An 18,686-nucleotide genomic window follows, 5' to 3' on the forward strand; every position below is an offset into this window, starting at 1 on the left:
TGGTGGTGGCGAGGGGACAGGACACAGTAGCTGAGACCAAGAATGATGCTCACCTCCAGGCCCAAAAGCATACCAGGCCAGAATTAACACTGAACACATTGGACCCCCACCCAGGGAAACCCATACATCGACCACACTAACCCATTCACATTCTAGGCAGGGTCTCTACCACTGAGCCACACCCCAGCCCCTCACTGGGGGATTCTAGGCAGGGGCTCTACCACTGAGCCACGCCCCAGCCCCTCACTGGGGGATTCTAGGCAGGGGCTCTACCACTGAGCCACGCCCCAGCCCCTCACTGGGGGATTCTAGGGAATCACTCTACCGTTCCTCACCCTTAGCTGTCTTTTTACCTAAGTTACCCAGCCTCTCCTTAAACCCACTCTGTAGCGTAGGCATTAAACTTGCCATCCTCCTGCCTCATTCTCCCTAGTATCTGCGATCACAGGCCCGCAACACCAGGCCCCTGTGCACATAGATTTTCATGCCCAGTTGTGCATCCTTCTTTTTCCTCCTTTCTCCCCTTTTCCTCTCTCTCCCTTACTTCCATCTCATTTCCCCTGGGGTCTTCTGTGTACAGTCTCTGTGGAAGTGTGGACCAAGAACAGACACAAGCCCAGGCAGGCTTTATGCCTCATCATGTACTCTTATCAAGGAAACAAAGCAGATACGTTTCCAGCTGAAATCTCCAAAAAGTCCATGACCATACCACCCGGAAGTCTCAAGAGCCCATGGCCATTCTACACTGAAATCTCTAGAGACTCTGTGGCCACACCATCCTCCAGGGCCTGACCTTACTGTCCATTAGGCAGATACTTGAGGAAAGCCAATGGTACCCTTTTCCCTCTCTCTTTCAACACATGTTGCTTGCCATCATACTTCTGGGAGGATGATTACCTGACCAACTTCATCCCAGGCAGGATTAGGAATGATGGACAAGGTCTCTGATGTCTGGGAATTCACGCCCCACACCGAACAGGAGGAAATGGGGGTACAGAGTATCCCCAGATACTAGGAAAAAGGTATACATTTGTCCCTTGAACTTCCTGGTAACCAATAAGCAAGGAAATCAGATGTTCCATGGGTTATAGTGTCCATGAGATTTAGAAAATTTCCACAGAATTGCCCAGCAGTGGTGGTGCATGCCTTTAATCCCAACACTTGGGAGGCAGAGGCAGGAGGATCTCTGAGTTTGAGACCAGCCTGGTTTACAAAGTGAGTTCCAGTACAGCCAAGGTTACACAGAGAAACCCTTTCTCGAAAAACAAACCAAACCAAACTAAAAAAAAAAAAAAAAAAAAAGAAGAAGAAGAAAAAAGAAAGAAAAGAAAAATAGAAAAATTCCACAAGATCATAGCAGTTGTTTCTCCTGTGTGACCATGTGTATTGCTCTTAAGAAGACCATCTGGAGAGATGGCTCAGTGGTTAAGAGCACTGGCTGCTCTTCCAGAGGTCATGAGTTCAATTCCCAGCACCGACATGGTGGCTAACAAACCATCCATAAGAGTATCTGATGCCCTTTTCTGGTGTTCAGGCATACACACAGAGCACTCATACACAAAAACATAAAGTTAAAAGAGAAGACAATATTACCTACAATTAACTACTACCACCACAATGCCCATACTGCCCTCAAGGCAAAGTCATGATAAATACAATGTTTATTAGTATTGACAAATGAAGAAAATTTATGTAGTTTGCTCTGAGTCACATAGCCAAGAAGTCTGGTACTTTAAGTCCTGGTACTTGAACAATGTGTCTTTTTATTTTTATTTTGTTATTTTGCATGTGTGAATGCTTCACCTGCTTCTTTGTGCACCATGTGTGTGCCTGGTGCCCACTGATGTCAGAGGAGAGCACTGGATCTCCTGGGACTAGAGTTAGTAGACAGCCACCATGTGGATGCTGGGAATTGAACCTGGGTTCTCTGCGAGAGCAACAACTCTTCTTAACTGATGAGCCAACTCTCTAGTGTCTAAACCTGTTATGATTTAGGTTATGATCTCAGGGTCTCTGGTTTTTCCATCTTAGCAAGAAACCTAACCAAATCAGAAGAAAACCACTGTAAATAGTCACTGATGTTAAGAAATAAATCCAGGATCTGGAGAGATGGTTCAGAGGTTAAGAGCACCTGATGCTCTTGCAGAGGTCCTGAGTGTGGTTCCTAACATCCACATATTGAATCATGCCATCCATAATTGGAGTTCCAGGAGGTCTGATGCCTTCCTCTGGCCTCCACAGGCACTGGACACACATGTAGTTCACACACATGTAGGGAACACATACATCTAGGCTGGGCATGGTTCACATAGTCATAGCACTCGGGAGGCAGAGGCAGCTGGATCTCTGTGAGTTCGAGGGGAGCCTGGTCTACACAGCAAGTTTCAAGACATCCAGAGCTATATAATAGAGAGGCCCTGCCTCAAAATAGAAATAAGTTACCTAAAAAAATAATAATAAAAAAATAAGTCCAGTGAATGTTGAGAAATCTAGGGAGCTCAGGGAGATCTTTTCTGAGGTGACATTTGAATGACATGGTAAGAATGGATGACATGCACCAGGCAGTGGTGGTGCACACCTTTAATCCCAGCCCTTGGGAGGCAGAGGCAGCTGGATCTCTGTGAGTTCAAGGTCAGCCTGGTCTACAGAGTGGGATCCAGGACAGCCAGAGCTACACAGAGAAACCCTGTCTTGAAAAAAAACTGAAACAATCAAACAAACAGAAAGGAATGGGTGACATGCATAATGATAAGGGAGAAATAGAATGGAGTGTTATTCCACCACAAAAAGAAGTGTGCTATTAGAGTGCTCACTGTGTAGACCTGAGTTCAAATACCGAGCACCCATATCGAAGCCAGGCAAGGCTGGAAGCATTGGTAACACTACCGCTGGGGAGCGGAGATACACAGACTCAGGGAGCAGCCTGACAAACACGATGAACTTCCACTCTAGTGAGAGACTTCTCGAGGAAATCAGACAGGCAGTGAGAGAAGAAGACCCCAGACATACCCCTCTGGCCTCTGCATTTTCGTGGGCACAAGCACCCACACATGCATGCACATGCACTCATACAGTACTAAACGCATATGAAGGAATGAGATACTAATTTATTCTTCATCATGAACCTGGAGTTATATAAGTTATGTAACTTGATGAGCATATAACACATACTTCTTTTTAAATACATTTCTTTTATTTTACGTGAACGAGTGTTTTGCCTGTATGTGTATCTATGTAGCACCTGCACATACGCTGTCAGAGGCCAGAAGAGGGCATCAGATTCCCGGTGCTGAAGCTCCATACAGGTGGTTGTAAGCTGGCTGCCCTGTGGATGCTGGCATCTGAACCTAGGTCCTGGAGGCAGGGGGAAGCAGTCAGGGCTCTTGGCTGCTGAGCCGTTGCTACAGCCCCTCTCTATATAATCAAGCTTGAACGTTTAACCCTGCTTCAGTCCTGTGACCACCTCCTCCCCACCCACCCCTGGCATTGATTGGAGTATAGTCATTTACCATCATACCTGGTTTTACGTGGTGCTGGGAATGGAGCACAGTTCATCAAGCATGCTTATCAAGAGCTCTACCAAACTGACGACAGCCCTGGATCTATTATTTCTATAGCATCATTTCCTTTAATTTTTTTCTTCGTTCTAGTAAATTTTGTTCATTGCTAGGGTCTGAGAGACCAATGTTAGGTATCTCCCCAGGAGGGAGATTTTCTTTTAATTTATATTTTAAATTGTTTTATTTATTTGTGTGTGTGTGTGTGTGTGTGTGTGTGTGTGTGTGAGAGAGAGAGAGAGAGAGAGAGAGAGAGAGAGAGAGAGAGAGAGAGAATGAAAATTACTTGAGAGCTAAGCCATGAGCTAAGCCCTGCCCTGCTCTGCTCTCAACATGGGATGGGTGCAGGGACACTGATGCTGATATGGGGAGTCATCATTGTCCTGTGAACCTGTAGAACAGCTGATAGGGGTGCAGATGATGCCTGAGGGAGGGGTGTTTGTGGGTTCCCAAAGATCCCCTGGAGCTGGAAGTACAGTTATGATCCCCCTGATGTGGGTGCTGAGAACTGAATTCTCCAGTCCTCTGAGAGAGCAGCAAATGCCCTCAATTACTGAGCCATCTCTCCAGCTCCAGGGGGGAGTTTTGTTTGTTTATTTTTAATATACAGAGTCCTACTATGTGGCCTTTGCTGGCCTAGAATAAGCTATGTAGACCAGGCTGGCCTTGAACCACTGATCCTTCTGCCTCCGCCTTCAGAGTGCTGCTGGCCTTACAAGTTTTCGCCACAGCGCAGGATTTAATATTTAGTAATGACTGTGAGTAGCAGCCTGATCACACAATTTGAAAATTTACTGAGCAGCGTCCTGCTTTCCACCTGGTGAGGCCTGTATTCAGTCAGAGCCCAGGTGCGAAAGAAAAAAAATAAAACAGATCTGAAGGCATGAGTCTGGGCTCCGTGCTATAATTTGGATTCATAGAGATTCCATTCAAAGCCAGGGGTGGTGGCTCACGCCTTTAAACCCAGAACTCAGGAGACTGAGACAGGAGGATTGCCACGAGTTTGGAGTAACTAGAATACAGAGGGACTCTGTCCCGCCCCACCCACACCCACCCACCCACCAAAAAAGGAAAAGAAAAAGTAAGAAGAGAGGATTAAAAAAAGAAAAAGATTTCGTTCGGTTATGATTTAATTTGAAGCAGCAAGCTAGGCCCTTCCCTTCCCAGAAATTTGGACAGATCCAGCGTCCACCCTCTCTGGCCGGGCTGTCGTCATGACAACCGCGTCCGGCGTCCTGTTCCGGACCACTTCGCGGCTGCCCCCGGCGCTTCTATTGGTCAAAAGTTAGTAGCGAGCGGTACCTTTTCACATTTATTGGTCAGTTGATAGCAATGATGCAAGTCCGTCTGTTCCCATTGGCTGACTGCTCATAGAGGGCGGAGCCTCTGGGAGACAGTTGTGCAGGCTTTCTGGAGCTCAGCCCAGCACTCTGCGGGAGAAGAGCCACTCCCAGGGATATTTGGAAGGATAAAGGTGAGGGGATCAACCTGGAGGCGAAGGGGTAAGAAGCGAGGGGCAGCGAGAAAGGGATGGGGTGGACGAACGTGGAGTTTCCAGGATCCCTGTCCCCGCAGGGCGATGACCACACCTGCAGGCTCCGGCGCCGGCTTCGGCTCTGTGTCCTGGTGGGGTCTGTCCCCAGCGCTGGATCTACAGGCTGAAAGTGAGTCTCTACCTTAGGACCACACACGGTCTTAGACAGAGGTCCTTTTCAACTCCCATGTGCACAGACCTCACAGCACTTGTGTCCATGGCAGGGGATGCTGATTGTGTGTGTGTGTGTGTGTGTGTGTGTGTGTGTGTGTGTGTGTGTGCGCGCGCGCGCGCGCCTAAATTAAATGGCTTGAGGAGAAGGGCACCCTCAGAATCTTCTTTGATGATACCGAATACCATAATGTAGAGGTACAGCTGCCTTTGGAACCCAGGCTTGGGGGACCAGGCCTGCTGGATTCTTGCAGCTTCTGAAGGCACTTCAAGAAATGAAGGTATTGGCGCACACCTTTAATCTTAGCACTCAGGAGGCAGAGGCAGGCACATCTCTGTGAGTTCGAGGCCAGCCTGGTCTACAGAGCGAGTTCCAGGAAAGGGCAAAGCTACACAGAGAAACCCTGTCTTGCAAAAAAAAAAAAAAAAAAAAAAAAAAAGAAAAAGAAAAAGAAAGAAAGGTATTAAGTAGCCGGCCCCTGCCCACTATCCTCTTGCCAGGTCCTCCCGTGGACCCAGAGTCACTGGCAGAGACAGAGCACAAGATCCCGGAGTTGGATGTCCTGCTGTTAGGCTCTGTGGATGGGCGACACATGCTGCGGACGCTGTCCAGAGCGGCGCTCTGGCCTCGCAGGAGATTCAATGTGAGCTGGGATTCTGAGGTCGTGGATGGGGCGGAAGAACTGAGAGCCCAGATTCCCCAGCCCTTGAGAGAAGAGAGGATTGGAATTAAAACTTCCAGGTCCTAGGGGAAAAGGGACTTGAGAGTAGTTTGTGGGGCCTGAGGAGGTGGAAGCTGAAGGTCTCAGACCCATGTTGTGGGGAGGTAAGGGCCTGGGGTTGGGGGCTCCTGGGCTTCAGAAAGAGGGAGAGCCCAAGACCAGGTATCCAGTGTGGTGTGAGGGATGATCTGGACTCTAGACTTATGGCTGAAGAAAGAGACTGGCAATCTGGAGCTAGTATTTCAAGCCTGTAATCACAGTTGCTCAGGAGGCTGAGGCAGAAGAAGCATCTCATATATAAAGCCATCCTGGGCTACAGAGAGTTAAAGGCCTGAGTTCAAGAATGACCCAGTGAGGGCTGGAGAGATGGCTCAGAGGTTAAGAGCACTGACTGCTCTTCCAGAGGTCCTGAGTTCAATTCCCAGCAACCACATGGTGGCTCACAAACATCTGTAATGAGATCTGGTGCCCTCTTCTGGACTGCAGTCATACATGCTGTATACATAATAAATAAATAAATCTTTAAAAAAAAAAAAAAAAAAGAATGACCCAGTGAGATCCTGCCTCATAATAGGAAGGGAAATAGAAAAAGAGCACTGGGCATTGTAGCTCAGGGGTGGAGCGCTGCCTTAGCTTGTACAAGGCTCCTGGTTGTGTTCCACCACCGTGGTGGTGGTGGTGGTGGTGGCCGGTGCAGGAAGCTAGTGTTCTGGACTCTAGACATGCAGAATTGTCTTGTCTGCCATTCCTCCAGTTCTATGTGCTGGAGAATAATCTGGAAGCCGTGGCTCGACACATGCTGATCTTCAGCCTAGCCCTCGAGGAACCAGAGAAGATGGGGCTCCAAGGTCAGTTGCTGAGACTCTAGCATCCAAACTCAGGGCTCTTCCCTCTCCCTTCAAAGACACTGGCCTTCCAATGATGGGACTTAAAATTTTGGAGATGAGCATGGTGCAGGGGCAGGCATGTCTCTGTGAGTTCAAGGCCAGCCTGGTTTACATAGTGAGTTCCAGGCTAGCCAGGGAACATAGTGAAACGTTGTCTCAAAGACACAAAATAAGGGGGCTGGAGAGATGGATGACTCAAGGGTTAAGAGCACTGGCTGCTCTTCTAGAGGTCCTGAGTTCAATTCCCAGCAACCACACATGATGATGGCTCACAACCATATATAATAGGATCTGACGCCCTCTTCTGGCATGCATGTGTACATGCAGGGCACTTACACATAAAATATAAAAAAATAATTTAGTAAGTAAAACAAACTTTGGGGGTGTGGCCCCCTGGATGGTGGCACAGGTTGTCACAGAACTAGGGAGGTGGCTAGGAGGTTTAGAAATTTCAGGTTGTCCTTGGCTACATAGAGTTCTAGGCTCTGTGGGATGCATAAAATGTCACTTTAAAAAACAAACAGAGGCTATGGAAATGTCTCAGCTAGTAAAGGTGCCTGCTATCAAGCTTGATGACCTGAATTTGATTTCTGGGACTCACATGAGTGGGTTGAGAGAACTGACTCCTGAAAGTTGTCATGTGGCCGGGCAGTGGTGGCGCATACCTTTGATCCCAGCACTTGAGAGGCAGAGACAGGTGTATCTCTGCGAGTTTGAGGACAGCCAGTGCTACAGAGTGAGCTCCAGGACAGCCAGGGCTACACAGAGAAACCCTGTCTCCAAAACCAAACCAAAACAAAACGTGAAAAGAGGCTTGAGGAGGAGATAGGTCAGCTTGCCTTGCCTTCGTGAAGTCCCAGTTTCGATCCGCAGCGCTGGGCGGTGGCTGCAGTTCCCGAACTGGTGATGTTTGCCTTGTCTTCCCTCCTGCCTCATCCGTCCCACCTCCCTCCAGAGCGATGTGAGACTTTCCTGGAGCTGTGGGGGAACGCGCTCCTACGACCCTCGGTAGCTGCCTTTGTGCGCACCCAGTCTAGCCGCCTGGCCCATCTGGTGCCTGAACCGGATCGCCTGGAGGAGCAAGTACCCTGGCTCAGCCTCCGGCCTCTCAAGGTGCCAGATCTACCCGCCTCTGGGCTGGAGCGAGCATGGCCTGGAATTGGGTGGATGCAAAAGAGTGGAAATGAGTGGTTCAGAGGAATTGAGGGGCTGGAGCAGGCTGGTGTGTGGAGGTCCCAAGCCCACCTCTGTGACTCCTACTATTGGGGCGCAGGGTTAGGGAAGCCTTTGCTCTCTGAGTCTCTCTCTCTCTCTCTCTCTCTCTCTCTCTCTCTCTCTCTCTCATCCCCATAATCATTCTCACGTAATGGAATTGACGGGAACCCTCCCTGTATCTCTGGCTCTCTCTCTCTCCATGCGTCCCTGGCTGTGCAGTTCCGCGAGCGGGATGCCCTGGAGGCCGTGTTCCGCTTCTGGTCAGGTGGGGAGAAGGGACCTGAGGTCTTCCCCATGAGTCGCCTTTGGGACTCGAGGCTGCGCCACTACCTGGGTTCTCGCTACGATGCCCGGCGTGGTGTTGCCGACTGGGACCTGCGCATGAAGCTGCAGGATCGAGGGGTGAGGAGGCCTTGGAGCAGGTGGCCAGCGTCTGAGTCCTGAATGACGCAAGAGGGCTGGGACTTTGCCCCCGGGTCTGAGGGAGGGAGGGAGGCTGGAGTCTGGATTCCTGGTCTGAGGGAGGAGGGCTGGGACCTGGACTCCTGGGTCTGAGGAAAGAGGGCTGGGGTTGCACCCCTGAGTCTGAGGGAGGAGGTAGAGGTATAGAGATGGGGTTCCTATACCAGATTCATCAGGGCCTTCTTTCCCACCCTCTATTCCAGGCCCAAGTCATCCACATCCAGGAATTCCGACGCTGGCGGGACACAGGTGTTGCCTTTGAACTCAGAGACGCCAGTGCTTACCACGTGCCCAACAGGACCCTGGCGTCGGGTCGCCTCCTGAGCCACGTGCGTGTCTACTCCCAGCCTTGCTCTGCGTCTTTTATTTCAACCTACGAGCCAAGGTCCCCAATTTGGACCTCACCTGCGATCTAACCACCACCCCCCTTTATTTTTTCCAGCGTGGGGAACGCGTGGCAGCGCGCGGGTACTGGGGGGACATCGCCACGGGCCCCTTTGTGGCTTTTGGCATCGAGGCGGACGACCAGAGCCTTTTGCGGACGAGTAACGGACAACCGGTCAAGGTGTGTGGCCGGTCCAAGGAGCAAGTTCCTGCCCTCCGCCTTCCAAGCCCTGCCCCTTCCACCAAGCCCCGCCCACGCTCTTCGGTCCGGTGTCTCCAAGTAACAGGCTCTGTCCCCAACCTCTGGGGCCCCACTTGGGAGCGCTACGATCCAGTCCTCTTACTCTGTCCCAAACCCAGCCCTGGAAAAGCGAGAAGGAATTCTAGTTCGGGGCTAGCTGTCACCTGTGCAGAGTGAGCCCCGCCCCAGCCAATCGATCCCACCCCCTAAGGCTCCCAGCCTAACATCGGGCCCCTCCCCTTTGCTCCTGTGCAGACTGCGAGCGACATCACGCTGCACAATGTTACAGAGCTGTTCAGAGAAGTGGCCGCCTGGAGGGGCCCGAGAGCCATCCAGGGGTACCTGGAGGAGACGAAGTCGCCGGAGCCGGACGGTAGAGAGCCAACAGCTGCAAGCTGTTTGTTCCCAAGTTTGGATGGAGCTAATTTGGGATACCTGGGCCTCTAGTTGGCGTTTATTCTCTTTTTCTCTCTTGCCCTCCCTCCCTAAGTCCTGGCGCCATCAGTAGGAGAATTCTCAGTCCTCTATAGAGGTCTCACTGGGAACTGTCTAGAATCCCTGCCTAGACACCCTCCCCACATGGATTCTTGCTCTCCCTTCTTTATTCCATTCCCTAACTCTCTCCTCCCTCGGCGTCTGTTCCTCTGTTCGAAAGGAGTCTCTGCCTCGTGGGCCCACCTCCCCAGATTTGCAGGAATCCAGCTCAGAGACAGGGTGAAAAAGGGGGCTTGTAGAAGGACAAGGAAGGTCAAGGTCGACAAGATAGCTCAGCAGGGAGAAGGGCTTGCCCTCAGAGCTTTGCAACCCAAGTCTGGTCCCTGGGACGGAAGTAAATGTGGAAGGAGAGGGCTGACTCCATAAAGTTGTCACCCGACCTTTCACACGCACACTGTGGAACACATGATCACCAAAAAATAATTTTAAAGAAAAAGCCAAGAAAGCCAGGCGTGGCCGTGCGTGACTGCCGTCCCAGTATTCAGGAGGCTGGGGCAGGAGGAAATGCCTGCTGTTTGTTACAGTGCCAGACATCTTCAGCTACAAGATGAGAACCTGTCTCCAAACAAAAAACAAAAGTAGAGAACAAGGGTCGTCCAATGTTTATTTGTCTGACCACTTGTGTGTGCCTTTTTTACTATCTCCCTTAAGATTCATAGTTATTTATATGTGTATGCACACGCACGCGTAGGCTCCTGCAGAGACCACAAGAGGGCGCCATCTCCTTAGAAACGACTTAGAGGTGGTTAAAAGGAGTCCGACATGGGTTTTGGTGCTGGGCACCAAACTCGTGGTCTCTAAAGAGTAGCACGCTCTCTTAGCAGGTAAGCCATCTCTCCAGCCCCAGAACTGACCTTTTTCTTCTCTTGCAGCGCCTACTCAAGAACCCTTTACTATGCACTTTCTGCCTCTGGATTCTTCGCAGACTCTCCACCATAAGACCTGCTACAAGGGCCGGTTCCAGCTGCTCTACGTAGCCTGTGGGTAAGTGGGACACAAGGTGCTCATAGAGACCTAGGATTGGGCCCGGTTTCTTCTTTCTCGGGACCTGGAGACTTCAGCTTCGCAATCTCCACCGTCTCTGGGCCTTCGTCCCCACCTGTGTATCTCAACTCCTAGCCTTTTCTCTCCACAGGATGGTCCATCTTCTCAGCCCTGAGCTTGCGGCTTGTGTGGCCCCTGGAGGGAACCTCGTTGTGGAATTAGCTCGGTGAGCCAGAGGAGCGGGGTGGGAAGGTCCCAGCTGGGCCGAAAGCCCAGTCTCCTCACATGCAGTTTCCTGAACTAGGTACTTGGTGGACCTGAGACCCAAGGAGTTGAAGGCGTTTTCTGACCGTGTCGGGGAGATAGCGCGGGCCGCAGGGTTCGCCCCTCATACTGGAGCCATCCCCTCGGAGACCTTTGCACGCTTCTACAAGTTAGGGGACTCAACTCGGGGTGGTGGAGACTCAGCTGTGGAATCTGGACCTGCGCCCTGCAAAGTCCTAGCCCCTCCTCTAGAAGCGATGAGCCCACTCCAGGCTGACCAGGCCCCTCTTCTAGAAGCGATGAGCCCACCCCAGGCTGAGCAAGCCCCTCCTCTAGAAGCACTGAGCCCACCCCAGGCTGACCAGGCCCCTCCTCTAGAAGCGATGAGCCCACCCCAGGCTGACCAGGCCCCTCCTCTAGAAGCACTGAGCCCACCCCAGGCTGACCAGGCCCCTCCTCTGAAAGCAATGAGCCCACCCCAGGCTGACCAGGCTCTTCCTCTAGAATCAATCGGCCTGCCCCAGTCTGACCTAGCCCCCCTCGGGAAGTGATAAATCCACCCGCGGCAATGTCCACGGTGAATGCACCTCCAAAACCCAGAGACCAAGTTAACCACTAAAGCAGGCCCCAGGATTGACAGCAGCTCATATAACCAACCCTCAGCCCACCGCTGGCTGGAATGAGGTTTTACTCTGCGTTCTTTCTCAACCCCAGTGATATAACTAGAATTTGAGATTACTTTCCTGGAACTCTCAGCTCTACGATTTGGGTGCGGGGTGCGGAGTGTGTGTCCTAGACTGTTCTCTGAGTTATCCCAAGGCTAATTGCAGGCTGGAGGCACAAGCCTGGGTTCCAGGTCCTCCCCTTTGCCTTGGGCCTTTCTCTCCTGACATGCTACTGTTGGGAGGGCCAGGGACATCTCCCCCCCCCCCTACATGTGGTTCAAATAAAGAGTGCAGGGTCACCTCTGTGTGTCTGTCCTCAGTCGGTGTCCAGTGCCAGGAGAAAGTGGGGGCAGTAGAAGCCCCATTGGTGAACTCGGTTTTGTTTCACAACCTGGGGTCCTACACATGAACGTTCAAATTAAACACGCCAGGGGTAATGAAACTGACCGAAAATTGGAGGTGACAGGAAACTGTAGGTCTCTGAAAGACTGCAGTTTAGTGAGGGGCCAGGTCCTGGACCCCTAGGTGTGAGGGAGGAAAAGAGGGGCCTGGATTTCTGGGTGTGAACAAGGGGAGCTGAAGCCTGGATCCTGGGCTTTGAGAGAAGAGGGAGCTGGCTTCCAGATTTTCCCGAGTCTGATGGAGGAGGGTGTTGGGGCGCCAGAGTCAGAAAGAGGAGGGGTGTGGATCTCTTGGTCCTCCAACTGGGGCTTTGCACACTCCACCCCTCACACCGTTATCTCCGTCCTGGGCAGGGGAGGAGCCAGCAGTATATTTAGTCTTTGTCCTCGCCCCTTATCTCAGTGTCCTCTTCGAGGCTTGAGCAGCCTAGAGGGGACCCAACCTCTAGAGACCTCCAAGGTCACCGGGGACACCCCTCCAGGACCCTCCAGGAACCTCTGATCCCTTTCTCTGCCTCGGGGGATCAGCATGGCAGACGAGTAAGTGAATCTTGGGGACCTGGGACTGGAGTCCCCATGGAACGGGGATAGGCGCGATCTGTCTTCAGGGGCCATGCCAGGGCGCAACTTGGTTGGACACTTGGCCTGAGATGGTAGAATGTAAGGGTGGTTGGATTTCTGGGTGGAAATGAGGTGAGGATTTGAGAATCAGACTCCTGGGGTCCAAAGGAGTGGAAGCTAGTAGCCCCAACCTCTTGGTCAGGGGGACCCCCGTCCTTGATCGCCTCTTCACGGTTTCTCTCCCTTCAGGAGCAGCGATGCGGTGAGCGCCCTGAGCTAAGAAGTGGAGCAGGAAACCCGGAGCGGGCGCTGTAGCGGACTGGGACGCAGTGGGCGGGGGAGCCTGCAGCTATCGGTGAGGGTGCGGGGAAGGCCAAGGTGGAAGGGTTTGGGTCGTGACTGTAGTCTGCTCCACCTCCCCAGCCGCCACCAGCCCCTGTCCGACGCCGCTCCTCTGCCAACTACCGAGCCTATGCCACCGAACCACACGCCAAGGTGGGACGGGGTCCTAGAGGGCGGGGCCACCGCTGGGCGGGGCTTCAGGGTTCAGAATCCTCAGGGACCCTAGGAGGGGCGGCGCCAAGGCCTTGGTAGGCGTGGCCGCACTCCGGTGGTGGGTGGAGCCCGATGGGGGGGAGGCAGAATTTCGGAAAGGTGCAGGTTAGGCTTGGTGACAGCTGCCTGTGGGCAGAAGTCCGCTGCCCACAGCAAGGCCTAGGCGATGGGGTGGGGAGCGGTGGATAGATAGCCCAAGCTTCCGGTGGACTCAGCGTTCAGTAGTTGAAGAATGGGTGGCCCAAATGTACGCGTACTCGGGTGGGAGGTGGTGCCTTGCAGCCCCGCCCAGTGTCCTCTTCTGGACCTCTCGCCGGCTGACCTTTTTCCGTGTCACCCTGGCAGAAAAAGTCGAAGATCTCCGCCTCGAGGAAGCTTCAGCTGAAGGTGATGATGTGCTGGGAGGGGCATGGCCTTGGTGGGCGGAGCTTTTCTGGGCGTGGTCTCATTTGGGAGTGTGTCTTTACCCTCCCCCCGCCCCCCCCCCACACGCATGCACGCACGCACGCTCACACACGCGCGCGCAGGAACGAGACAGAGTTTTTGAGTAAAAGACACCAACTTGGATGTTCTGTCTCTCTGGAAGATGGAGGGAAGTTTTTCATTCCTATGCTTTTGGGGGACGCTGTTGTCTGCTTCACCCATTCCGCAGACTCTGATGCTGCAGATTGCAAAGCAGGAGATGGAACGTGAGGCAGAGGAGCGGCGTGGAGAGAAAGGGCGCGTTCTGAGCACTCGTTGTCAGCCTTTGGAGCTGGATGGGCTGGGCTTTGAAGAGCTTCAGGTACCAGCTCACAAAGCAGGGATTCTTGCCGAGCCTGGGGCCGAGCCGAGCCTGGGGCCCGTCTCTGGTCTGGCCAACCTTGGGTATCAGGAGCATAAAGCACAGTCTCCCGTCCAGCTCGGGATCTGCAGTCCTTATGCCAAGCAATACAGACAGTCCTACAACATCAAAAACCCAGTGTGTTGCTCCAGCCGTTGCCTGCCAAGTCTCAGGATTCTTGGTTCCTAGCCACATTTCTTTAAGTTTCCTGGAGTCCGGATTCCAGTCTCGCTTCCTTTCAGCCCCTCTTTCCTCAGGTTCAGGAGTCCAGATCTCAGCACTTCTCTCTCAAACTCAGGGATGTGGAGCCCAGGCCTCCTCCCTCAGACCCAGGGACCTAGATCCAAGACCTCCTCCCTCAGGCCAGGGAACCCAGTCTCCAGTCTCCCTCTCAACACACATGCATTTCTTCATCAGGACTTATGCCGGCAGCTCCATGCTCGGGTGGACAAAGTGGATGAAGAGAGATACGATGTGGAAGCAAAAGTCACCAAAAACATCACCGAGGTGGGGACCTTGGGGAAGTCTGGGCACCTACGCAGTAGACTGAGATCTCCAGGTCTGTCCCTTCAGGCTGAGGGCTCCGGCCGCTTGTGCTTGATGGAATTAGTGGTGCGGCTGCACCGGGGCAAAGGAAGCTGTTTTGGCAGAGAGACCGCACATGCAAGGCGGAGCCTGGGTGGTGGCATAAACAGGTCTGTGGAGAAGTGTGACTCGAGCATTGAGTAGTAGTAAATGAGTCATGGTCTGCACATTGCTGGGCTGGGCTGTGTTAGAAACTTTGACGGATGGGGCCCAAGGAGCATCCAGAAGTCAGAGCTGGAAGAGAGGCAGAAGTTTAGATACTGAAGGCAAGGTAGGGGGGAATAAGGGGGACTTGTAGGTTAGAAGAGTTGTGTGGGAAGGAAGCAGAGGTAAGGGGGGGTCTCCATTTCCCCCATATGGTCACCCCCAGATCGCAGATCTGACCCAGAAGATCTATGACCTGCGTGGCAAGTTCAAGCGGCCCACTCTGCGAAGAGTGAGGATCTCTGCAGACGCCATGATGCAGGCATTGTTGGGGACCCGGGCCAAGGAGTCCTTGGACCTGAGGGCCCACCTCAAGCAGGTGAAGAAGGAAGACATTGAGAAGGTGAGTGTGGGCGAGGGTGAGGAGAAGGATGCTTGAGAGGGTCTGAGCAGCCACAACCATAATAAGGCCCAGACAAAGAGATGTTCTTGGGGTTCTCCTGAGAAGCAACTGATGAAGGGAACTCAAGACGTCAAAAGGGAAGACAGTGCATTAGGAGAGAGGAAGTAGCAAAGGGCAGGAAGTACCCGGAGACTGGAGGCGCTCGGGGAAGAATAGGGGTGCCCGGGGGAGACTGGAAGTGCCCGGGAGAGAGACTGGAAGTGCCGCGGGGAGAATGGAGGCGCCCAGGGGAGAGTGGGGGTGCCCGGGGGGGGGATACTGGAGGCGCCCAGGAGAGGCTGGAGGTGCCGCGGGGAGACTGGAGGTGCCCGGGAGAGACTGGAGGTGCCCGGGAGAGACTGGAGGTGCCCGGGGGAGACTGGAGGTGCCCGGGGGAGACTGGAGGCGCCTGGGGGAGACTGGAGGTGCCCCGGGGAGAATGGAGGCGCCCGGGGGAGAGTGGGGGTGCCCAGGAGAGACTGGAGGGGCCCGGGGGAGACTGGAGGCGCCTGGGGGAGACTGGAGGGGCCCGGGAGAGACTGGAGGTGCCCGGGAGAGACTAGAGGCGCCCGGGAGAGACTGGAGGTGCCTGGGAGAGACTGGAGGTGCCGGGAGAGACTGGAGGTGCCCGGGGGAGAGTGGAGGCATCTGGGAGAGACAAGAAGTACATAGTGGAGACAGGAAATGCATCGGGGAGACAAGAAGTACATGGGGGTGACTAGAGGTGTATGGGGGAAAAGTGAGGTGCAAGGAAGTTGGCCTGATTGTCTAAGGGGCCAAGAAGCGCTCTAGAACCAGATTCTTGGACAGGCATTCAGCATAGAGTGGTCTAGCAGGCTAGAAGGCAGAGAGAGGGATATTTAGGGGATAAATGTCAGAAAGAGTTCTTAACTTGTGACCTTTTGCCTCCAGGAAAACCGGGAGGTGGGAGACTGGCGCAAGAACATTGATGCGCTGAGTGGAATGGAGGGCCGCAAGAAGAAGTTTGAGGGCTGAGCCGTGGCTCGCACGCACCCCTGTGCTGAGGATGTCCCCGGGGAATAAACCTCTCTAAACTAGAAGTGACTGTGTGTGTGTGTGTGTTTCTGCTCCCCTGGAGTTTAGGCATGAGAAAGGTGGGGGTAATGGAGGTTGGGGTCCCCCAAAGCCATATAGGGGTGTGGTGACAGGCACGTTTCTAACATGGGTTTCTAACATGGGATAGACTCCTCTGCAGAGGGCATAGAACACGCTAAGTCCAAAGAAAGATGGGCTAGTGGGCCCCAGAGGTGGCTCTGGGGTTCGGAGCACTGGCTGTTTTCCCAGAGGACCCAGCTTTGATTCCCAACACCCACATTAGCAGTTCAAAGTTGTCTGTAATTCTAGTCCCAAGGGATTCTGTATCATCTTCTGGCTTCTGTTCATACAAGCAAACTATCCATACATATACATTTTTTAAATTAAAAATAAAATTTTTTGAAGTTCCAAGAAAAGAAAAATAGAATATATATTTTAGTTATATTCATAGTGAGGCAGACAGATGATGGAGATGCTGTAAAGAGACAGAAATAGGAAACTAAGCCAGGTATGGCAGTGCGTGCCTTTAATCCCAGCATTTGGGAGGCAGGGGCTAGCCTGGTCTTCTACACACTGGGTTCTAGGACAGCCAGAGATACATAGTGAGACCCTGTCTCAAAAAACCAAAACTAACCAACCAACCAAACTAACAAACTCATGAAAAGCCCCCACAGAAATAGAAAACGAGAGAGAGAGAGAGAGAGAGAGAGAGAGAGAGAGAGAGAGACACTGGGAAGGATAGAGAAAGTCAAATCGATACAGAAGTAGAGCTATATGTGACTACACACAGACACCTCCAGGAACACACCAGGACAAAACAAACCACAGAGAAACTATGTTAATCCCAGCACCGGGCAGGTGAAGGGCTGAGGGTCAGGAGTTCAAGGTATCTTCAGTTACATAAAGAGTTTGAGGCTGGCACGGGCTACATGAGACCTCAAATCTTTCATCACCCACACCACCAACAAACAAAACAAAACAAAACAAAGAACTGCAGAATTTCACAGCAGGAGAGAGAGAGAGAGAGAGAGAGAGAGAGAGAGAGAGAGAGAGAGGCAACGAGAGCCCCAAGCAGGGAAAGCAGAGCCCTGAACACCCACAGAAACAAACCCACAGACGGAGAGCATGGGAAGCCTGCTTTCCGGTCACTGGATTCCCTAGAGTTCAAGGACATGGCTTGGCTGAGAAGAGGGGGGGCTGGAGGATACTAAAAAAGATCTGTGTCAGATGGAGAGGGGAGAGGCTGGGAGGGTGAGGGCTCGCTAGCTTGATACCCCATCCTCTCCCTCCTCCCCACACCTGCTACCCAGCTTTAGCAGCCTGTTGTCACCATGGTGGAATCCTGGTGGCGGACAAAGGGGTGGGGGTGGGGGAGGGGGAGACAGTTGGACAGAGACAGAGAGGGGAGAGATGGAGGAATGAAACACACACACACACACACACACACACACACACACACACATACACACACAGAACATGCAGATGCAAGCCACAGACAGGGGCTATAGGAGAAGTATGAGAAAAGCCGTGCAGAGGTAAAAGCAGGAACCTCACTTAGACCCCCCTTTTTTGCCATTAAGCCCCCTTTTCCTGTACTGTTTCCAGTCTTGGGGACTCCAAAGCACAGGATATTGATAGGTGCTCTAAGAGAGCTTGTGGGGTGCCTGACCTAGCCTGGATTCTAGAGCCTTGCCGATGGACTCCGACAGGGATCTTGAAGCAGATGGCATGTGTTGGACCCCCAAACTGGAGCCAGAGGGAGCAGGGCAGGCTCTGAGCATGAAGGATGGTGTTTGAACAGAGGAGTCCTCGCCCCCTCCTCCAACCTGGGGCGGGGCTGAGCATCTAGCTATAAACCCAGGGGGTGCGTCCTTGTCCTCAGAAGCGTCAGAAGCCCTCTACAGCATCAGTGGACCCAGCCTTAGGTAACCCGGCTCTAAGTTCTTTACACTGATGTCTTTGGGAGAATGAGCAGACAGGCGTGGGAACCAGGTGTGAAAATGAGGGCAGGATCTTCTCCTCCTTCTCCTCCTCTTCCTCCTGCTCCTCCTCCTTCTCTTCCTCTTCCTCCTCCCCTTCTCCTTCTTTGAGACAGAGTCTCGTTCTGCAGCGTAGGCTGGCCTTGAGTGGGCAGCAACATTCTGCTTCCTGAGTGTGGAGATTAGAGGTAGCAGCAACCCAGCTAAGCCTGAGCCTTTGGGAGGACTTGGATTGGCCGGGGTGGAGGGGTAGGACTTGTGGGTTACAGATTCTGGGGGTGCTCTTCTGGTGGAGGAGGCATTTGAAATGCAGAGGCATGTGGATCTCTATGAGTTCCAGTCTAGGCTGGCTTACAAAGAGAGTTCAGGATTACAAAATAATACCATCTCAAAAAAAAAAAAAAAAAAAAGATTTGTGGAGGTCTCAGAGGCTGAGGAACCACAGGATCTGTGCTTGAAGGGCAAATGGCTCCTGTATTAAGGTTTGGGAAATCGTGAGGTATGAGGAACTGGGGAAGGACTTGGGCTTGAGGTCTCAGTGGTACAGGCCAGAAGTTCC

The 18,686-nt window shown here is 52.8% G+C and overlaps 2 protein-coding genes and 1 long non-coding RNA gene across 5 annotated transcripts; 2 read left to right on the forward strand and 1 right to left on the reverse strand.

Annotated features, from left to right (window-relative positions):
- Positions 1 to 4,848: 4,848 nt before the first annotated feature.
- On the forward strand, positions 4,849 to 11,880 carry Dnaaf3 (dynein axonemal assembly factor 3). The gene is given in 13 exon segments (XM_059282123.1): positions 4,849 to 5,031; positions 5,133 to 5,221; positions 5,764 to 5,906; positions 6,739 to 6,832; positions 7,827 to 7,984; positions 8,306 to 8,488; positions 8,752 to 8,877; positions 8,991 to 9,113; positions 9,429 to 9,546; positions 10,541 to 10,652; positions 10,804 to 10,878; positions 10,957 to 11,450; positions 11,453 to 11,880. Coding segments are annotated over 12 exon segments (1,794 nt in total). The 5' UTR covers positions 4,849 to 5,031; positions 5,133 to 5,136; the 3' UTR covers positions 11,536 to 11,880.
- Positions 11,881 to 12,341: 461 nt separating this feature from the next.
- Positions 12,342 to 16,153, forward strand: Tnni3 (troponin I3, cardiac type). 3 transcript variants are annotated; one of them, XM_059282149.1, is made up of 7 exons: positions 12,342 to 12,522; positions 12,793 to 13,038; positions 13,444 to 13,485; positions 13,751 to 13,882; positions 14,339 to 14,428; positions 14,877 to 15,053; positions 16,005 to 16,153. In XM_059282149.1, exons 4-7 carry the CDS (start codon positions 13,757 to 13,759, stop codon positions 16,086 to 16,088), a joined length of 477 nt encoding a protein of 158 aa, XP_059138132.1. In that variant the 5' UTR covers positions 12,342 to 12,522; positions 12,793 to 13,038; positions 13,444 to 13,485; positions 13,751 to 13,756; the 3' UTR covers positions 16,089 to 16,153. The 3 variants fall into 3 exon arrangements, with proteins under 3 accessions (XP_059138132.1, XP_059138125.1, XP_059138118.1); XM_059282142.1 differs by lacking the exons at positions 12,342 to 12,522; positions 12,793 to 13,038 and adding an exon at positions 13,290 to 13,345; XM_059282135.1 differs by lacking the exons at positions 12,342 to 12,522; positions 12,793 to 13,038; positions 13,444 to 13,485 and having other exon boundaries at positions 13,593 to 13,882.
- Positions 13,639 to 17,500, reverse strand: LOC131926626 (uncharacterized). Its single transcript, XR_009383527.1, has 2 exons — positions 17,448 to 17,500; positions 13,639 to 14,740 (listed from the first exon to the last, which is right to left on the reverse strand). It is a non-coding gene; the product is annotated as an uncharacterized LOC131926626 (long non-coding RNA).
- Between the last annotated feature and the right edge of the window lie 1,186 nt (positions 17,501 to 18,686).

This window comes from Peromyscus eremicus, chromosome 1, assembly GCF_949786415.1.
Source record: "Peromyscus eremicus chromosome 1, PerEre_H2_v1, whole genome shotgun sequence".
In the NCBI taxonomy this organism is placed as follows: domain Eukaryota; kingdom Metazoa; phylum Chordata; class Mammalia; order Rodentia; family Cricetidae; genus Peromyscus; species Peromyscus eremicus.

Bases quoted from the DNA above. Each gene is read 5' to 3' on its own strand.
- Tnni3 (XM_059282135.1), top strand. From the start codon at position 13,685: ATGGAGGGAAGTTTTTCATTCCTATGCTTTTGGGGGACGCTGTTGTCT. The intron at 13,883-14,338 runs GTACCAGCTCAC...TTTCTTCATCAG, and splicing joins TGGGCTTTGAAGAGCTTCAG to GACTTATGCCGGCAGCTCCA. The intron at 15,054-16,004 runs GTGAGTGTGGGC...TTTTGCCTCCAG, and splicing joins AGAAGGAAGACATTGAGAAG to GAAAACCGGGAGGTGGGAGA.